At 31.3% G+C, this 22,071-nt stretch overlaps 1 protein-coding gene across 1 annotated transcript; it reads left to right on the top strand.

The window, feature by feature from the left end:
• The first annotated feature begins 18,484 nt into the window (after positions 1–18,484).
• Positions 18,485–19,762, top strand: LOC124942647 (stemmadenine O-acetyltransferase-like). Its single transcript, XM_047483194.1, has one exon. The coding sequence runs from the start codon at positions 18,485–18,487 to the stop codon at positions 19,760–19,762; it is 1,278 nt and encodes a 425-aa protein (XP_047339150.1).
• The last annotated feature ends 2,309 nt before the right edge of the window (positions 19,763–22,071 follow it).

Below are 22,071 nucleotides of genomic sequence, written 5' to 3' on the forward strand. Positions count from 1 at the left end.
ACATTTGAATTTGTTTGGTTTTCCGGATCGAAATCTTGGTTAATTTGGATATATATATATATATATATATATGAGTAAATGAATACTTTGATCAGATCGTGAGTTGACCCACACATAAATTTGAAACGGTTAAAAATAAAATTAACAATGATATATATATATATAATACTTAATTTAAAGTTAGAAAAAATTTAATTTAGATGTTTGTACTTATACAACTAGTTAGTTAGAAGTATGATATAATAAAAGTTTATTAAACGTACATACTATCATAAATGGGCTCATCTAGTCTTTAACAGAGATAATTTATTTTAAAAAAAAAATAATATTTATTAATTAAATATTTATTTTCCTCCCTTTTTTTTATTAATTAAATACTCATTTTACTACTTTATTTGTTCTTCTTTTATTTTATTTTTTATTTTTGATATAAAAAAATAAAATTAATAGTTTTTTATTTAATCTTTAATTAAGAATTTAAAAATTAAATATTTATTTTATCACTTTCTTTATTAATTAAATATTTATTTTATAACTTTCTTTGTTCTTCTTTTCTTTTATTTTTTTTAATAAAAATAAAAATAAAATTAATAGTCTTTTTTATTTAATATTTATTTTTTTATTAATTAAATACTCATTTTATCAATTTCTTTGTTCTTTTTTTTAATATAAACAAAAATAAAATTAATAGTCTATCTATTTAATCTTTGATTCATGATTTATAAATTTTAATAGAACTAAACATTGTATATTATACAATAGAGTCTCGATAAAATAATATTCGATAAAATTATAACTTCGATAATGTAATAAATTCTTAAAATCTCAACTCGAGCCGAAAAACTAAAGCAATAATTTCGATAAATTTATTAAGTAATATAATTTTTTGGCGCATATACAACCGATATATAAAATTATAATATACTATTTTTTTTAATAATTCAGAGTGCCTTAGTGAAATATGAGTCCACCATTGTCTGTTTTGTATGATAATTTATATCCATTTGAATCTCATCCCTCACTTATGAAGTTGTGGAGTGATTTTATCATATTATAGGAGAATATCACAAAGTTTAATTACTGTTCTAATTTCTACTTTACGAGAAACAGGCTCCAAAACACGACTATCATCCTCATTTTATTCATCTTGATTGTTTTTTCTAAGACCCTCAATGATTTCTTCAATAGTTAAAATCACGGTAGTGACGTTTTCACCCGGATAATCATGGATTTGATCCACATTCAATGCGTTACGATAGTGTAACTCCTTTATTGTTGACCATAATTCCCTAATGCCTTCTTCTTCTAAAAGCTGTGAAACTATATTTTCTACTGAACGATGTTTATAATATTGAAAGCAATTTTCAATTGTGGTATTCTTAACATCGTTCATCCAAGATGAGATAGAAATTTTGATTGCATCTAGAACATTGATCTTGTCTGAATTTGTTTCTCTAGCCTTAAAACCCTGTAAAATAGAATGACAAAATCTGCAACGATAATGCATCTTAAATGTTCTTATAATTCCTGCATCACATGGATAAATTTTTTAAGTTGTATTGGGTGGTAAGAAAGAATAATTCAAGATTTTTGTAACCCTTGAATTACCTTTGGATGGGCATGAAAATGGTCAATAACCAATAAAACATTTCGTCCATCCATTTTTTTGTCGAACGATCAAATATATTCTTTAAACAATACTCCAGTCATCCACGCTCGTTTATTGACACGATATTGGCAATTTAAATTTTGTAAATTAACATTTTTGAAGCAACATGATTTCGTAAACTTACCGATGATCCATAATGGCATTTTCTCTTACGCATCTTCATTGCAACAAATGGCTATTGTCATTCTTTATTTTTTCTTTTTTCTTCCCTTAAGTTGTTTTGTAGCCAATGAATGATCATCTTGTAATCTATAAAATAACCCAATTTCATCCATATTGAAAACATCTTTCATTGCTAACAATCATAATTTCTCTCTTATTGTTGGCAAGCTGTTATCCTATCTCTCATATTGACAGACCCGCTTTCGCCAAAACGCCTAAAGGACTTGATACCATGTCGTGATTTAAACCTCTCCACCCAAACCAGAGAGTAATCAAACACTATACCATTATCACCATACATTATTTTCATAAAATTCGTTGCCTTCTCTTGAATTAACTCTCTCAATATATTTACCCGTTCTTGATGTTGAAGAATCCATTCATACAAAGCATTTTCTAGATTTGGAAACTTTTTGGATTTGTGTCGTACGTCATTAGGTTTCGTCAAATCCTCCAAGAGATATTCTGTTGACCGCTTAATTGTATTCGATATTGTCGCTTGACTAATCTGGATGTTAAATATTTACGAAACCCATTTTTGTAGCTCTTTTTGAGATGAAGCTGAATTCTCGCTTTTATACTCGTACAATGCTTTACGCATTTTATATTTCATGTTTGTCTGCTTCACCTCTTTGACATGGGAAGCCATTATAGATTAATACAATAAGAAAGAAGTGAGTATTATAAGATTGATTAGAGAAGAAAGGAAGAAAGAAGATAGAAAAGTAGTAAAAGATTGTGTATTGTATATATGTACTTGAAGATGAATATTTTGAGATGAAAATCATCTTACAACATAAGATATTACACCATTTATAGTACATATTGAATGACTTTTAGAATAGAAAAGGTTTTATAATTGATTATACTTTAATAACTTATACAATAAATGAACCCCACTATATAGAATTTGAATTTTTAAATTCAACAACATTCAATGAAATTATATTTTATTATTATACATGTAAAATAATAAATTATTACTTTATCGATTAAATAATATTTCGATAATATAATATTGTTTAGATGGCAACGTTACTACTCTATAAAGAGTTTACTGTAGTAAACATTGAACTACTCCAGCCATTACAATAAATCACTATAATATTTAAGTATGAGTCCCTAAAAAAATTAAATTTATGTAAAATAATCTATGTTGATATATAAATAAATTAAAATAGTATAAAGAAATAATATTAAAATAGTCAAATATCAAATTGCCGACCTACATAAGTATAGACGAACAAGAAATATATAAAAGGAGATAAATAAATAAATTAATATAAAGAAAGAGAGAGAAAGAAAAAATGAATATTTAATTAATAAATATTTTTTTAAAATTAACCATGTTTACTAACGGAGGCTAGATGAGCAAGTTTTTGAGCCAGTTTTTAATAATACATATGTTTAAATAAACTTTTATTAGTTCATACGTCTAATTATGCTAGTTATACAAGTACATAGATTCAAATAATATTTTTTCCTTTGAATTTAATTGGTTTGTCGGGCATGAGAGACGTGGTTAATTTATATATATGTGTGAGAGTAAATGGATAATTGTGTCGAATTATGGATTCACCCGCCATAAACTTAAAACGGTTAAAAATAAAATTAAAAATGTTATATGTATGTTTCGAACTTTATAAAGAGATATATGAAAAAGTGTGAGTCACAATATGTTGACTAATTAATTAATGAGTAATATATATTAAATACAAAATATATATACATACATAATATTATAAAGTTATTTCAACAATTTCAAGTGGTCTAGCGGTTAACGTGTTCATATTTTATGTTTAAGAACAGAGTTCGAATCCCAAAAACTGTAAATTTAAAAGTGAGTATTATAAATATTTTAGAGATCAATGATAAAGAATACATTTTTAAGTATAAAATAAGGTGGCACAAGTTTTAAACAAGGGATAAGAGGCATGTGAAAGTGTGAGGTCAGATTTCTTGGTTTGTTTTACGAACATTTTAAAATGTGAGGTCATGAGATGGAGGTTGGGTGGTGGGTAATTTTTTAGTCGAGGAGATAAAGAGGTTTATGAAAAGGGTGAGTCATAAGATGGTGTATAATTGGGGATTAGTGATTGATTTGATAAGGTATAAAAGGCATGTAATCAGTTATTGTTGATTTGTTGAAGTGGGGGTAAAAAATGTCGTCTAAGATTGGTGGATTATTTTTAAAGTGGATAAAGAGACACATGAAAAAGTGTAAGTCACAAGATAAGGGTCAATTGGGGGATTAATGGTTGGTTTGAAAAGGGATAAGAGGTGTGTGATCGATTGGAATTGGTTTTTAATTTATTGAAGTGGGGGTAAATGAGGTCGACTAAGATTTGTGGGTGGTTTGCCGATGGTTAAGAGATAAAAATATATTTAAGAAAAATAAAAGATTATATATATATATATAAATAATGAGAGATAAAATATAATAAGTAATATATTTTTATTCTTATTATTATATATATTGTAGGAGAGAGAAAATAAAAAATTAATTAGGAGAGAGAAAGAATAATTATTTCAAGAGAAAATAATTATTATTTTAGGAAAGAGAATGGATGATTCTTGATAGAGCGTGTAGTAAACCTCCAAAATCTTAAATTAAGCGTTATTAAAATACATAGAGGATAAAGAGCATATAAAAAAGTATGAGTCACAAGACGTCGACTAAGATTTGGTGGGTGGTTTCCTGAGTGGATAAAAAGGCGTATAAAAAAGTGTGAGTCATAAAAGATCGACTAAGATTATTGAGTGGTTTTCCGAGGGGATAAGATTGTGATTGATGGTTGGTTTGCCGAAGTGAGGGTAAATATAAGAAGTTTTCTTAACAAACTAAATATTTGTGGTTAAAATAATATGAATGAGATGTTGATTGACTGAAGTGGTCGATTGAGGATTGGTTGTTGATTTGTTGAAGTATGTGGTAAAAGAAGTCATGATAAGAGTAAATATGATTAGATGTGAGATGGAGATTTGTGGTTGATTTGTCAGGGATAAGAAGGCGATAATATAAGGAGATATCGACAATTAAAAATATATAAATGAGATATTGATTAACTGGAGTATAAAAAGTGTGAGTCACAAGATGATAAATCAATTGGGGAGATTGATGTTTTATTTAACGAGGGATAAGAGGTGTGTGAAACTGTGTGTAATGTCTTAAGATGTGATGAGATGAGATGTCGATTGAAATTTGGTGGTTGGTTTGCCAAAAATGGGGTAATTTAAGAAGTCGGTAACAAATGAGATATTAGTGGTTAAAAATATATGAATGAGATCTTGATTGACCAAAATGTAAAAAGTGTGTGAGGTCACGAGAATTGAGGTTGATTGTGATAGATCAGTTATTTGTCGATGGACAAAGAAACAAATGAAAAAGTGTGAGTCACAAGATGAGAGATCGATTGAGGGATTGATGTTGGTTTGACGAGGATAAAAGGTGTGTAAAAGTGTGTGAGGTCACGAGATGAGATATTGATTGAGATTTGGTGGTTGGTTTAATAAAGTGGGGTAAAAAAAGTGGTTGCGGTAATATAAAAGAGGATGGTAATAAATGAGATATTAGTGGTTAAAATATTTGAATAAGATGTTGATTAATCGAATTGTAAGAGTATGTGAGGTCCAAGATTTAAGGTTGATTGAGATTTGTGGTTAATTTTCCAAGTGGATAAAGATGAATATGAAAAAGTCTAAGTCACAAGATAAAAGATCGATTGGTGGTAAAAGAGGCCGCGGTAAGGGTAAATATTATGAGATGAGAGGCGGGATTGATGGGGATAAGAGACCGATAATAAATGAGATATCGGTAGTTAAGAATAATATGAATGAAATTTTGATTGACTGAAATGTGAAAAATGTGATAGCTCACGATATTAGAGGTCGATTGATATTGGTGATTGATTTGTCGAGTGTGATAAAATGCATGTTAAAAATATGAGGACATGATATGAGAGGTTAATTGAGAATGGTGGTTGATTTGACGAAAGATAATAGGTGTGTGAAAGTGTGTGTGGTCACAATATGAGATGTGAATTGTGTGATTGCTTGTTTGTCAAAATGGTGGTAAAAAAGGTCGCGGTAATAGATATGATCTCGGTAATAGTGTAAAATGTGTCTAACATTATTTTAAATAAGAGAAAAATGTATAATAAAACATTAAGTAAATCTCTTGATCGATCTGCAGTAATTAACAAGATAAACAGTGTTAACTTAATTATTACTAAGAAGAAATCTACGCTTCTTTTAAGTGTTTTTCAAACTCATAACATTATTTTTTTTTAACTATAGATATTTAATAAATTTTAAAATATATGTTGACATTAAATTTTAGATTGAACATAATTATTACAAACTAAAACTAATTTAAAATTAATTAAATTTAAATAGTATTAATTTTACTTAAACTATTTATAAATAAAAAACATTTTATTTATATTCTTATCCGTACAAACACACAGAATCCATGCTAGTTAAATTTATTGAAACAATTATTTGAGTTATATGTTCCTATGCATCTTAACAATTGGCTCAATAAATTGGATTAGAGGTTTGTTGTGGCCATCAAAATAGATTCCTAGGTAGGGGTGTTCAGTATTTTGTCTGAACCGAATATTTGACCGTGATAGGATCGGCTTTATCGATAGAGAGGGGTTCTGGCTAAGGATAAAGGCTTATGAAGAACGGTTTGAAAGAAATCCTGTTAGAGATTTCATTCGTTTTCTATTCTACGCAAACACTCGTAAACACTTGAAACATATTCAAGGCAGAATTGTTTACTTGGGTTTGAAGCATAAGATGTAATATGAAAAGATGACAGAAATTAAAGAACACATCAGTTTGTTTATGGATGTTCGGAGAAACTCTCCTACATCACCCCTTCTTCCAACCACCGGAAGGATTCACTATAATATGATTCGAATAAAATACAGTTTACACACACTTAGTTCATTATTGAACAAAACACTTTCTGTTCAATTACAAGATGAAGAATATCACTCAGCTAAAGGTGTTTTGATTCTAGCTCTCTCTTGATACACACACAGTACAATCAGAAAGCAGCTTCAAAGTATGAATGTTCAAAGGCTTGGATTCGGTAAGCAAGAAGATAAAACCGTTTCTCTCTCTGTAATATCCGATTGCTTGTTGGTTGTATTTGCTTAAGTTCGTAAGGCTTATTATCCGCTGTCCTTGAGATTTGTTAAATACTGAGCAGGATCTAACGGTCGAATCTTTAGAATGATACGTGACACTCTTCCATTGGAAAGCCTCCATTGTACACAACAGGTTCTGAGCACAAGGATCGTGGCCGTACATCACTGGTAGTGCGCCGAATATTCCATCAGGGATGTACGTGCAAAACAAGTAATGTGAGGAAAATTCTCTTACGTGGCATTCCTTGGTTGGTTGCATATAGCTGTTGTACTAATCTTCACTAGAAAGTGGAGCAGGAGTAGGGCACAACTATAGCACGTGGGTAGGTAAAATGCTAGCTTCAAGCATACTGCTTAAACTGAGCATTAAACGTATTTCAGTTAGACGGATTGTAAAATCAGTCTAATGAAATCACATATCTCCTTTTCATAATAACGTCTATTAGACCGCCTGGTCTAATAGAATTAGACTCACATCTAATTACAATAACCATTAGGTTGCACGTCTAACTCCACTAAGTTAGACTGCACGTCTAATTCCGGTTCTACCTCAGACTTGTCTGAAGGAGTTAGACGCACGTCTAACTTACATTAATTAGACTACACGTCTAATTATCTAATAACCATTAGACTGCACGACTAACTCCACTGAGTTAGACTACACGTCTAATTCTGGTTCTACCTAGACTTGTCTAAAGGAGTTAGACGCACGTCTAACTTTCATTAATTAGACTACACGTCTAATTATCCAATAACCATTAGACTGCACGTCTAACTCCACTAAGTTAGACTACACGTCTAATTCTGGTTCTACCTCAGACTTGTCTGAAGGAGTTAGACGCACGTCTAACTTTCATTAATTAGACTACACGTCTAATTATTCAATAACCATTAGACTTCACGTCTAACTCCACTGAGTTAGACTGCACGTCTAATTCCGGTTCTACCTCAGACTTGTCTGAAGGAGTTAGACGCACATTTAACTTTCATTAATTAGACTACACGTCTAATTATCCAATAACCATTAGACTGCACGTCTAACTGCAAATATATACTACACGTCTAACTCCGATGAGTTAGACTGTCTGTCTAATTCTGAAAATCTATTAGACCGTCTGTCTAATTACAAGTCTATTAGACTACACGTCCAACTTCGATGAGTTAGACTGTACGTCTAATTGAATACATTAGACTTATGTCTAATTCCATGTATCTATTAGACCATCCGTCTAATTACACGTCCATTAGACTACACGTCTAACTCCGATGAGTTAGATTGTACGTCTAATTCCATGCATTCATTAGACTACACGTCTAACTCCGATGAGTTAGACTGTACGTCTAATTCTATACATTCATTAGACTACACGTCTAACTCCAATGAGTTAAACTGTACGTCTAATTCTATGCATTCATTAGACTACACGTCTAACTCCGATGAGTTAGAATGTACGGTTAATTCTATGCATTCATTAGACTACATGTCTAACTCTGATGAGTTAAACTGTACGTCTAATTTTATGCATTCATTAGACTACACGTCTAACTCCGATGAGTTAGACTGTACGTCTAATTTTATGCATCGAATGCCAAAATCGGTCCAATGACCCTCATTATAGCCAAGTCTTGTGAAATATTGTTTCAATACACCTGCATCAAAACTCATAAGTCATTTCATCATCAAAATCTCAGTGGTTAAATTATTTCAACACACAGTCAAAATAATTTGACCCAATAATTTCCCCCTTTTTGATGAAGAAATTGCAAATCTGCATACATATACCAAAATATGCATTTATCATATAAATAAACAAAACCTTCACATATAGATTCAACATAAAAATATTATGTTAATAAACAACCAAACGTGAGTGTTTTCAGAAGAAACACACAAAAACTTGTTCTAAAAAATAACTTAAATAAGTTAACATCAAAACATTAAACACATGTTTCAAAAACTTTCATCTTAAATGAAGATAATTTCTATTATAATATTCTTCTTCTTATTCTTCCTAGTCTTAACTTCTGGAGAGGATAGACTTCAACCTAAGAGATCTCTAAGACTGCGATTAGAGGGGAGTTGAAGTCTTCTCTTTTCCTTTTCTTGGACTTAAACGTCTCCACCCTTTGAACATAATCGACAACCTTTTGGAAATTCAAAATTTTAGAAGGAAGTGAAAAACTCTTACCGGGTTCATTCAGAAGAAAACAAAGAAGAGAGCTATGAGGGCCATCAAAGCCAAAAATCTTCTTCCGAGCAACAACCATTCTGACAAGATTTCCGAAGAGGAAGCTTGTCAAGTTGACAAGAACACCCCTGGTGATGGCCACCATTATCTGAAAAACCTTCGTACAATACTTGTCAGAAGATTCTTTAGAAAGAAGGGATTTCGATACGATATCGCTTAAAAGAGCATATTCAACCTTTAGGAGGTTTTTCTTTCCATTAATGTCTACTTGAGGGGAATCGGAAAAGACTTTCATCATCGTAAACATTAGATCAAGAGGAGTGGTTAAGAACTCATCGATACCTACTTTTGGAATTTGGAAAAATGTACCGAAGGACTCTTCGGTGATGCAAATCATCTGACCCATCACGACCCCAGCAATAACTTTATCCTGATAGAAGCTAGCGGTTTCGAAAAAATCGTTGACTAGCTGTTCGTGATATAGTTCATGAGGAGAAAGAAAATTCCTAAGCCTGGAGGCTTTAAGAGACTCAAACATCCTATGCATTCCTGGAGATTGGAAAGTGGATACGGATTGAAAATCCACTTGAATCGACTTTGGACGGAAAGACGACATTTCGATTTGATGAACAAGGGTTTGAACGATTTGAGTTCTAAAGAGAGAGAGATTGATTTGTAAGATCTTCTATCTTTTAGAATGAATAACCCTATAAATATCAAGGTTTAATCATGCAGAAAATAACTAATGATTACTCCTACCGTCAGGAACTTCAAAGGTCTGTTCCCAATAAACGCAGCATTTAATGTAAACATGAAACCGAACGTTTAATACTAAGTGTACAAGCAAAAGTTGTCAGAAATATTAGTCATTCCTTGCATATTGAGAGACACGTGTCTTCAATTCTTTTGAGAAATGACTGATTTAGTTTTCGGCGGAAAAATGAACTTGAGCAGAAATAATTAAAGGACAGCTGTCCAAATAGCCAGAAGATGAATAGTCTAATTACACCAGTACTTAGACGTTTATTCTCCTTTTCACATTTTCACCTTCTTTTTCAAAATCAGTCTATTAGACGTATCCGTCTAATTATGCAATAACATCACGTAAGACACGCGTGTCTAGTTAGACGTGAGCATCCTCTTGCTCATGACATAAAAACATCTAACGTCTATTAGACGTGTCCGTCTATTAGACGCATCCGTCTAACCAAGCAGTTTAGAATAACCAAGACGATAATTTTAGATGAAGATGAAACTGCTAAGGTAGACGTTCGTCTAAGTAGTTGTGTTTCTCAAACTCTGAATCCTTAGGACAAATTAAGACATCTGTCTTTCACGTCTGTTCAGTTGCGTTTTGAATAATATGTTCCCCTTTAATTTATGCACATAATCACATTAATCAAGATCAACAAGACCTAACATGTTACTAAAGTGAGAAAACTTAGCTTCCAATAGGGGTTTCGTGAAGATGTCTGTAATTTGTTGATTTGTAGAGACATGTTCAAGACGAATCTATTTCTGATTGACGTTTTCTCGGATAAAATTATGCCTTATTTCAATATGCTTTGACCGAGAATGCAGAACTGGATTGTAGGTGATTGCGATAGCACTTGTTTTGTCGCAGAAAATTGGAGATTCATCAGCATCAATCCCATAGTCTCTGAGCTGTTGTTGAATCCACAGAACTTGAGAACAACAACTTCCAGCTGCAAGATACTCTGCTTCAGCTGTAGACGTGGCGACCGACGTCTTCTTCTTGCTGAACCATGTGATTAGATGATCTCCAAGGAACTGGCAAGTTCCACTTGTGTTTTTTCTATCAATTTTGCATCCTGCATAATCTGCATCTCAGAAACTAATTAAATTGAAACTGGAATCCTTCGGATACCACAGTACCACATTTTGAGTTCCCTTTAAGTATTTAAGAATACGTTTAGCAGCAGTAAAATGAGAAAGTTTAGGATCAGCCTGAAATCTGCCACAAACACCAACAGCAAATTGAATGTTTGGCCTGCTAGCAGTTACATACAGCAAAGAACCGATGAGTCCTCTATATGCTGTTACATCGACACTTTGGCCACCTTCATCTTTATCCAATTTAATTTAAGAACTCATTGGAGTAGCTGCTGCAGAACAGTTCTCCAAACCAAACTTCTTTAGCAGTTCTTTGGTGTATTTGGCCTGGTTGATAAGAGTTCCGTTTTCTAGCTGACTGAATTGAAGCCCAAGGAAGAATTTAAGTTCTCCCATCATGCTCATTTCAAACCTGTCCAGCATCAGTTTGGCAAATTTCTCACACAATTTGGGGTTAGTTGAGCCAAAAATAATGTCATCAACATATATATGAACAAGTAGAATGTGAGAATCTTTAGTAAATCTAAACATGGATTTATCCACTATTCCAACAACAAAGTCACGATCAAACAAGAAATTGGTTAAAGTGTCATACCAAGCTCTAGGAGCTTGTTTCAGACCATACAATGCTTTGTCAAGCCTATAAACATGATTTGGCAAAACATGGTCTACAAAACCAGGGGTTGCTCTACATATACTTCTTCACTTAATTTCCCATTTAAGAATACACTTTTCACATCGATTTGAAAGACTTTAAAATTCTTAAATGATGCATATGCTAGGAAGATTCTGATTGCCTCTAGTTTTGCAACCGATGCAAATGACTCATCAAAATCAATACCTTCCTCTTGTCTATATCCTTGAGCAACTAAACGAGCTTTGTTTCTAATGACTAAGCCTTCTTCACTAAGATTGTTTCTAAAGACCCATCTTGTTCCTATGACTGACTTGTCAGTTGGTCTAGGAGAAAGTTACCACACTTTATTTCTAGCAAATTGGTTTAACTCCTCCTGCATAGCATTGATCCAATCTAGATCAACTATAGCTTCACCAATTTTCTTAGGTTCAATTTGAGAAATAAATGCGGAATTGGCCATTTCATCTATCAGTTGACGTCTTGTCCTTCGAGGAGAAAAAAGATTTCTGATTATTAGTTCTGGTGGATGAGTTCTGTTCCATCTGAAGTTGGATCCAAGGGGATTGGTCATCTGAACTGGTGACACCGCGACATTCAAACTCTCAACTTCTTGTTGGACAGGAGTTTGCACGTCTGGTTTAACTTCAACCAGATCAGCCACTAGATCAGACAGAGCCATCCGCTTGTCCAAGGTTTCTTCTTCTTCACTTACAGACTCAAGACTAGTCGCTTTTAGTCTGTCAACAAGATCAATGGGTTCATTAGATTTGCTCTCAACAGGCTCATCAAAAACTACATGGAGGGATTCTTCAACAGTTTGTGTTCTTTTATTGTAAACTCTGTAAGACTTGCTTACTGATGAGTAACCTAACATGAATCCCTCATTTGCTTTAGCATCAAAAGCGGTCAAATAAACCTTTCCATTATTATGGATAAAACATTTACACCCAAATATCTTAAAGTAAGAAACTGTGGGAATTCTCCCATAATACAACTCATAGAGAGTTTTATCAAAACGTTTGTTGATTATTGACCGGTTTTTGTATAGCAGGCAGTACTAATTGCTTCAGCCCAGAACCTCTGAAGTACATCTTATTCAGCAAGCATAGATCTCGCTGCTTCCTTCAGAGTTCTCACTCTTCTCTCAGTAATGTCGTTTTGCTGTGGAGTTCTGGCACTAGACAACTCGTGCCTAATTCCAGTCTCCTCAAGATAAGATGATAGGTATCTGTTAGTGAACTCAGTTCCCTGATCACTTCTAATGCACGTTATATTCAAAGATTTCAAATTCTGAATTCCTTTAAATATCCTAATCAAATTTTCAGCAGTTTTATCTTTTGATGGTAAAAATGCAACCCATGTAAATCGAGAGAAATCATCAATAACGATCAAGGCAAATCTCATTCCTCCTATACTCTTTACAGGAATTGGACCAAAAAGATCCATATGTAAAAGTTCTAGGATATGGCTGGATTGTGATTTCCCTTTGCTTTTGAACGATGATCTGCCCTGTTTGCCTAACTGGAAAGCAGTGCATATCTTGTCCTTTGAAAACTGAAATTTGGGCAAACCAATAACTAAATTATTTGAAAAAATGTTGTTGATGGTTTTAAAATTCAAATGGTTTAAACGTTTATGCCATAACCATTTCTGGTCATTCTTGGCAATCATGCACATATGATCAGAAGATTCTTTTTGCCAATTCATTTTGTATGAGTTTCCTACTCTACTTCCAGTCAATAAGATGTTTCCATCTTGATCTTTAACTAGACATGCATGTGTTTGAAAATCTACTGTCAAACCATTGTCACATAATTGACTAATGCTGATTATATTATAGCACAGATTGTCAACAAGCAGCACGTCATTAATAGTTACGTTACCATGGATAATCTTACCCATACCCATGGTCTTACCCTTCTTGTTGTCACCAAATGTGATCTTAGGTCCAGAGCAATCTGATATATCAGTGAGAAGTTGTCTGTTTCCTGTCATATGCCTGGAACATCCGCTATCAAGATACCATACAGACTCCTCCAGTCCTTCATTAATTTGTACCTACATAAATAAATATTTACAATCTTTTGGTACCCACTTTCAATTGGGTCTTCTGTCAATCAGTCCCTTAAGAATCCATATTTGAGTTATTCTGATGGATGTCCCATTTTGAGTTGTGATTAATGCGTATGTTTTTGACTTAGCAGACGACTTTCAAATTGGCTAAAAAAAGTAAGAATTCGAATAAACCAAACTGAGGAACTCGAATAACCCAAAAACCGAACTAATGAACACTCTTATTCATAGGAAGAATGAATTCTACCTGAGATGTGTTAATTAGAAGAAAAAAATAATGAAGAAGGATTTAGTTCTCCTCCACTAGGGTGTATTTTAAATATATCTTTGAGAAATTTGTAGTAAATAGTTAGCCTTAGCGTTTTTTTTTTTCATTTTTTCTAATTTTTTGTCTCAATAATGTTTTTTTGTGTTATTTTTAACGTTGTGTTCAAAAGATCATTTATCATATTTTGTATAGTAAATATGATATTTTTCATTTTATATTAAATGTTGAAATTGAATCATGTGAAAGTCATCCACTCCACATCTACGATCAAACAAACAAATTAAAGAGCATTGGTTTGGTTTAGTTCAATTTATTTAGGCTCAATTCTCATCCGGGAAAATTGAAATTAGGACAAAATGAAAATATAAGAACTTTCCACACAAAAGAAAAATCTCTCGAGGGGCATTAAAATTTCATGTTAGTGGAGGTGGGCATTAGGGCTGCAAATGAGTCAAGCTACTCGTGAGTCACTCGCGAGTCGCTCGGTCGAAACTCGGTTTGAGCTTGTCTTCGACCGAGCTCGAGTCGAGCTCGAGCTCATATAATGGTTGTTCGATGCCTTGTCGAGCTTTTTCGAGCCTCATAGTATATAATATATATTTTTTATATATTTAATATTTAAACTCAAAATTCAAATAAAATATTTTTTTTTCTCTTTCTCTTCAAAGTCCATATGAATACCCACAATCCATAAAGTAAAACCCTAATTCCTAACATATCTACTCTTCATCTATTCATTTTCTTCTTTTTCCGTATTCACATCGATCTCATTCAGAAGAGGCTTGCAGATAATTAAAATTATTTTCACTTTTATAATAACTATTGTTTTTGCTTTATATTTAACTTTGATTTCTCTTTACCTTAGAAATCCAACAACAAATAAAGGAAAAAACTATTTTATTGGTTAATTCATTGATAAGGTATCTTGTTCATCATTTTTTCACGTATTAAAAGAAATCTATCTTTATATATATTTTTTTCATGTATTAAGAGAAACTTATGTTTCGATTATTCTATACATAGTCTATACATAGGTTGGATGAATATATTGATGATAAAAAAGACGGAAAGAGATAAAAAAAAGTTTAATAAATTATATATAATTAAAGTATATTATATATAATATTGAAACTGATAAAAAAGGATTAACATATTATATATAATAAAAGTAATATTAAGGATATAATAATTAATTTAGTATAAAAATAAATAAATATATTATACCTAACATTGAAAGAGATAAAGAAAGTTAATATATTATATATAATTAAATAAATATTATGGATATAATAATTAGTATATTATATATATAATACATAACAGATAAAAATGGTTAATATATTATATATAATAAAAGTTTATTATATATAATATTGAAAGAAATAAAAAAATGTTAATATATTTTATATAATAAAAGTATAATATATATAATATTTAAAGAGAAAAAAAATAATATAATTATTATATATAATATGAAGAGAAAAAAAATATTATATATAATATGTTTTGAGAAAAAAATAATTTATAAGATTAATAAGATGTTTTATAATATATAAAAAAAATTAATAAATTTTTGTTATAAATTAGATTCTTCTTATAATGTTAGAATCTTGTTACACTTGCACCTAAATAATTTTAATATATATAATAATATATAATAGAAACATATCGAGTTAATAAATCGAAAACTATATTTGTTAATTAACTTATATCTATGAATAAACTGCAAACTCTACTTTGTGGTGTGATTGACTTCGACATATAAATGGAATGAAAAAAAACACTAAAATAAGTTTTCAATTACATACTGAATTTTATCACCTATTTAATTGATTTTTCACTTTTTCAGAAAAAGAAGACATACCAAGAACTTTTGTTGTCGATATTACCTCTTAAAATAAGTTAAATTTTAGTTATTTGTTTTAACATTTATTTTTTTATATTAATTAATTTTTATTAAGAATTTCATATTATTGAATGTAGGTAGTTGTATGTGTGCTATAATTAAAGAACATTAGTTAGTTAAAAATGATTAATATATTGAATGTTCAAACAATTTATATAGTTTTGTTCTTTGATTTTTGAATTTTATGTTTTAGAATTTTGATTAGTAACGACGATTTAATATTTTGGATTATCATGTTTTAGAATTTTGAATAATTATGATTGTTTCATATTTTAATTTTGAAATATCATGTTTTAAATGTTTAATATGTATGAAAATTTGATATTTTAATTTTACTAATAAATTTGGTTCGAATTTGAGCCTGAGCTCGAGTTTGAGCTTGAAAATTCAATTTTTGTTTAAATTTTCTGGTCGAGCCGAGCTTGTAGGTAATATAGTCGAGTCAAACTGGAGTTCAAATTTATAAGCTCGTTCAGGCTCGAGTTTGAGTCGAGTTAATAAATACTTAATCGAGTTGAGCTCGAGCTCCAACAAGCTTAAGCTTGACTCATTTGTAGCCCTAGTGGGCATGACTAAGATTGAGAAGACCCAAAACAATGCCCAAAATTCTGTTGGGGTTAGCTCATATTGTTTTGGGCTTGACCAAAATAAAGCCCATTAGGGCATTTCATTAATTAACACAAAAAAAAGAAAAAATCACTTTCTCTCATATCTCTGCTCCCTCTTCCGTGTACACTCTGTTCTCTCTAGAAAAGGATTCCGACCAACCTCCGATCAGTCGACTAGGTTAGTTCGTGAAGGCGAGAACATCATCCCTTCTTTGGTTCTTCTCTAATTAGCAGTTTTAAGCCACACCCAGTTTTTTTTTACCTCTGTTTTCGGCTGGCCATCTTTGAAGATGATGATGATGATATATGTTGTAATGACAAGTTAGGATGATGTTATTTGTTGTTTATTATTATATTACCATTAGGCTTGTATTGGACAACATTTGTATACCCATTTATATAATGGATAATTTAAGTGGTCTAAGGGTCCCATTGTTTTACCTAAATTGGGGTTTCCACGTATGATCTCGGTGTTTTGTTTCTTTGATTGTTTGAAAAACTATTTTGCTTAATTGAATTGATTACCCATTTGATTATATATATAAAAAAAAAAGTTTTAGACTTTTATTATAGCTTGTCTATTTGAATTGCTAGACAGATGTTTTTATTCCATTTCTCTAATAAACACAACTATTAAAGTACATTGAAGTATAGATACACTGAATTATTATTTTCATATTCAAAATTAATTTGTTATTTTTTAATTGTAAGGACAATAGTTTCTTGAAACAATTGAGTCCAAACATTTAGGACAAATTAGCATACATCCAAATTAACATATGAGAAATCAAATGTCTCCATTTGCAAAATTTGATTTTACTCTTGCACTCAATATTATTATTGATTTTCTTTAAAAATTCGGCAATCAAATCTTTATTCGAAATTTTCAAAATGATGGAATATAAATTTAATAAATTATTTTTTCAAATTTAAATATTTTACGTAAAATAATGGGCTCTTCTATTGTAGATCACGAGCAGACGCCATTTATTTTGTCCAGATTTCACTTCACAATCGAACCAAATAAGTTAAAAATAGATTATCCTAAATTTACTTAATCTTATCCATTTAAAGGATTAGAGAATAACAACTCACTCTCACATCAGCTAAGCTTAATTATTTCACCACTTTCACACCAATTTGAAATGATGGGATACTTATTTCAACATCACTGCAATTTGAGGATAAGGATGAGGCCTACCTCTAACCCACATAATAATTTTTTTTTCAAAACTTATTGTACCAAAATTTGGCTTATAAAATTATTTAAAAATTAATTATTTTTTTATAAAATATGGATGATGTTAGAAAAAAATAAAAAATTATATATACATATAAAAGTTAAACAAAAAATATGATTATTTTTTTATTAGAACACTCTAAACTTAGCAGTAAGTTTGATTTTACAATTAAATTACATTTACAATTCACGACATTAAAAACTCAAATAATTTATATTTAATGAAATGATATATTTTTAAAATCATTAAAAATCACCCAAATAATCATATATAATCAAATAAGCTATTCATGGATAGTCTTCGTATATACTTTTTTAATTGTGATATTCGAAACAATAACGATTGATTCAACTTATTCACGTTTGATATTATTCAACTTATTCAAAACAATAACGGTCTAGGTGTTGATATATTTAATTGTTCAAGATTCTCTTTAATATTTGTTTAAGATTATACAATTTCTTTGTTAAATGCTCAATTAAGTTTTATTTTTTTATATTAGGGATAGGTTATTTAATTACCTTATTGTATCTTCTTACTTGCTATTTAAGCTTTTATACAAAATCCAATAGTAGGTTACATCACAATTTATCATTTGGAAAGAGACCCACACAGCACAATCATTATAAGTAGTATCCTGCCATAGTCTTTAATTTCATTATTTTCTGAACTTGAGAGATAATAATAGCAGCAGCTTAAGGCAAGGAGATATATAACAATGGCGCCATTGAATGTCATTATATTATCAAATGAGTTTGTGAGGCCATCCTCTCCCACCAATTATCCTTTCAAAAAATACCAACTATCCATGCTGGATCAATTAATGCCTAGTTTCTTCATCCCCACAATTCTCTATTACCATCACCAGTTCCAAACCACTTCCATCGCACAACTTGAACTCATCTCTTCCCGCCTTAGAGAATCGCTCTCCCAAACCCTGACCATGTTCTACCCTTTTGCAGGGAGGCTCAATAGAGGCAACAACTCAATAGACTGCAACGACATGGGCGTTCGATATTTGGAGGCGAAAGTTGATTCAATGATCATGGACGTGATCGAGTGCCACGAAACAGAAATGGTTGACCCGCTCGTACCCTGCAACTTGATGGGAAATGGTGAAGAAGAAGATGAGATTTTGGCAATCCAAGTTAACTACTTTAACTGCGGAGGTATCGCAATTGGCACCTATGTCCCACATAAGATTGCAGATGGGGTCTCATTTTTCTCATTCATGACATCGTGGGCTACCATATGTCGCCAACATGATAACACGATTAATACTTTGAAGCCGAGCTTTCCCTCATCATCCCTCTTCCCGCCAAAGGAGAAACACGACTACAATCCTCAATCCGAAGACTGTAAAGAGACCCTTGTCACTAGGAGGTTTGTTTTTGACGCAAGTAAGATAAGTTCAATGAGAGCAAAGGCGAAAATTGATCATGATCATCCCATTCCAACCCGAGTGGAAGTAGTATCGACTTTCATATGGAAGTACGCTACAGTCGATAAGCCTGACAAACAATACATCGCATTTCAGGCGGTGAACCTAAGGAGCCGAATGGTGCCTCCATTGTCGGAGCATGCGATTGGGAATCTCGTTGTGCCGGCATATGCATATTGTAGCTATGAAGACTCTAAGGATTTAACAGTGATGGAAAGGAAGGTGAGGGAAGGGATTCGGAGAATTGATGACGAATACATAAGGCGTATTCAAGGGGATGAAGGGTACGCAGTGATGATGAAAAATTGGACGAAGGTAGAGGATGCCAATATCTTTAGATTTAGCAGTTGGTGCAGGTTTCCAGTTTATCATGTTGATTTTGGTATGGGGAAGCCTATTTGGGCGAGCTTAGGAAGTTATAACAACAAGAATTTGGCTATTCTACTGTATTCAAAATGCGGAGAAGGAATAGAGGCGTGGGTTACTATGAATGAACAAGACATGGCTCGTTTTCAGCTTGCTTTTGTTAGAGCTAATACATCATCATCAACGTAAATTAACTTGCATCAACTAGACATCATTCTATCTAATCTTTCAGCTTTGAAATATAAATTTGTTGTAATGTATTTGTATAATTAGTTAATTTACATATATCAAAATAATAATATATATATATATATAAATAAATTAAATAAAATAGAATTTTCTTTTATAAAATATTAATATATTTACATGTGAAATTTGTTTGAATGGTATATAATAAACTAAATTTCGATTGGAAAACAATTATTTTCCCACCCCAAAATTAAAATAAATCTATTCGGTCTAGTATGATAATCATACTTGATTCTTGAACCAAGAGAAAAAAAAATCAGAAATACTTTTCAAGATCGACTTTAAATGATCATTTGAAACCGGTTTACATATCAATTTTTGAAAATACTCAGAATTCGGATAAACCAACACCTTCAGAATTATCAATTTGGATAATCATGAATTTTAAGTATAATATTGTTATTGGGCAAATTGTATAAAACAACAATTTCAAGGCTTGTTTACACCCAAACATCATTTTTCATAAAAGTCGGAATTTGGGAAATCTAATACATTTAGATTAACCGGTTTGGAAAATTATGAACTTTGAATATAATATTGTTATTTTCAATTTTGTGTAGAAGACCTTCAAAAGGGTAAAAAAGTAAAAAATTGAGTCAAATCGAGCAGTTCAAATCTAGGTCAACGGAAGTCAACGCATCATTCCCGCACACCCAAAATTTCAAAACGCATAAGCGACGTCATCATGGCGTCAGTAAGCGCCTCATTTGAAAAACTCTGAAATGCCCTTTGTTTGACGTTTCTTTCACTAAAGGAAGATCAACAAGGATCCTTAATTTCAAAAATTCATTTAGACCTCTACACTTAATGGTTTTGGGTGTTCTTGGAAGTTTTGGAAACCCTGAAAAATCCTCTACAAGATCCATTAAATTTATGTTTCGGATTAAAGCTCTTAATCAAAAGAAATCGACGACACAAGACAAAGCGTCAAGAATATGATAAAACTTAACACGCCTACGGTTATAAATTCATAACTTAAGCCTCAACGCTTCATAATCTTTGTTGCCTTTTGTGTTTAGGTTTGGCTTACAAGTCTTTGATCAAGATTGTCAAAATAAGAAGATGTGTGTATGTGTTGAAAACCTTTTAATTTTAATTGCAGTTTATAAATTTCATAATAAATTTGTAAGAACTAAAAATCTACCTACCCAATTTCTAAATAAAAAATATTTTGATTTATTTTTGAATAAATAAAATAAAAATAATTAATAAATAAATAATTAAATTAATTATTTATTTGGACATAATTAAATTAATTAATTAGTCTAATTATTTTGATAATTAAAATATAATTAATTAACAAGAATGGCCAAACAAAAAAATTAAATTATTTAAGATAAATGTTATACTCATTTTATCTTAAAATAATTTTAGAAAAATCAAGGATTAGAATAAATAATTTAGGATTAAATGAGGTAACCATTTCATTCCCAAAATTATTTATTTAACCCTAAAATATATAAATATAAATATATATATATATATAAATTGGCAAAATATTTGTCATATTTATTTTAATATTTTGTGTATTTAAAAAGATCAAAATTAAAGCCAAAAAGTAAAAGAAAAATCAATTTCAAACAAATTCTTAACATTTTAAAATAAAAATAAAATCGTAATCGGGTGTAGCCGAAATCCTAGAAGAAAGTCACACGAAAAACCACGTCCATTAGATAAGCACTGAATTTTTATCCAACGCACCAACGCACCCGCGAAGTAGCGAACCGACTAACGCGAGCGTTAACTCCGTCATTTAGTACGTGACAGAACAACTAAAATGTGGATGGAATGCTAATAGACCGCTCCATGTCCGCGTTCTCACCCGAAATGACGTCATTTCACGCCCTAATCGTCTTCTCCAACGCAATCATCGGAAAGATAAAGGATAAGAACAAATCCAAAGATGAAACTTTCTCCGCAGTCAACTAAATCAGCTAATTCGAAAGGTGAAATGATCACCCTATCATGGTGATCATTTCCCCTACATATATAAGCATAATCACTAATTATTCCGGAAAGTGGGACGAAGAACAACCAAAATGTCATTTATGTCTTTTGGCTTATTCGATCCACTTGAAGCCTCCATTGACTTCAGGAGGCTAAAAGTCATTGGAGACTCTAACTTGGTCATATCCCAATGCAATAGAACGTGGTAAGTGAATAGGGAAAACTTTAAACACTACCACGCCCGTCTGACCAAACTCATTAACAAATTCGATCAAGTATCATTTGTTCACGCCCTAAGAAGT

This window comes from Impatiens glandulifera, chromosome 1, assembly GCF_907164915.1.
Source record: "Impatiens glandulifera chromosome 1, dImpGla2.1, whole genome shotgun sequence".
NCBI classification, from domain to species: Eukaryota; Viridiplantae; Streptophyta; class Magnoliopsida; order Ericales; family Balsaminaceae; genus Impatiens; species Impatiens glandulifera.

Bases quoted from the DNA above. Each gene is read 5' to 3' on its own strand.
- LOC124942647 (XM_047483194.1), top strand. From the start codon at position 18,485: ATGGCGCCATTGAATGTCATTATATTATCAAATGAGTTTGTGAGGCCA.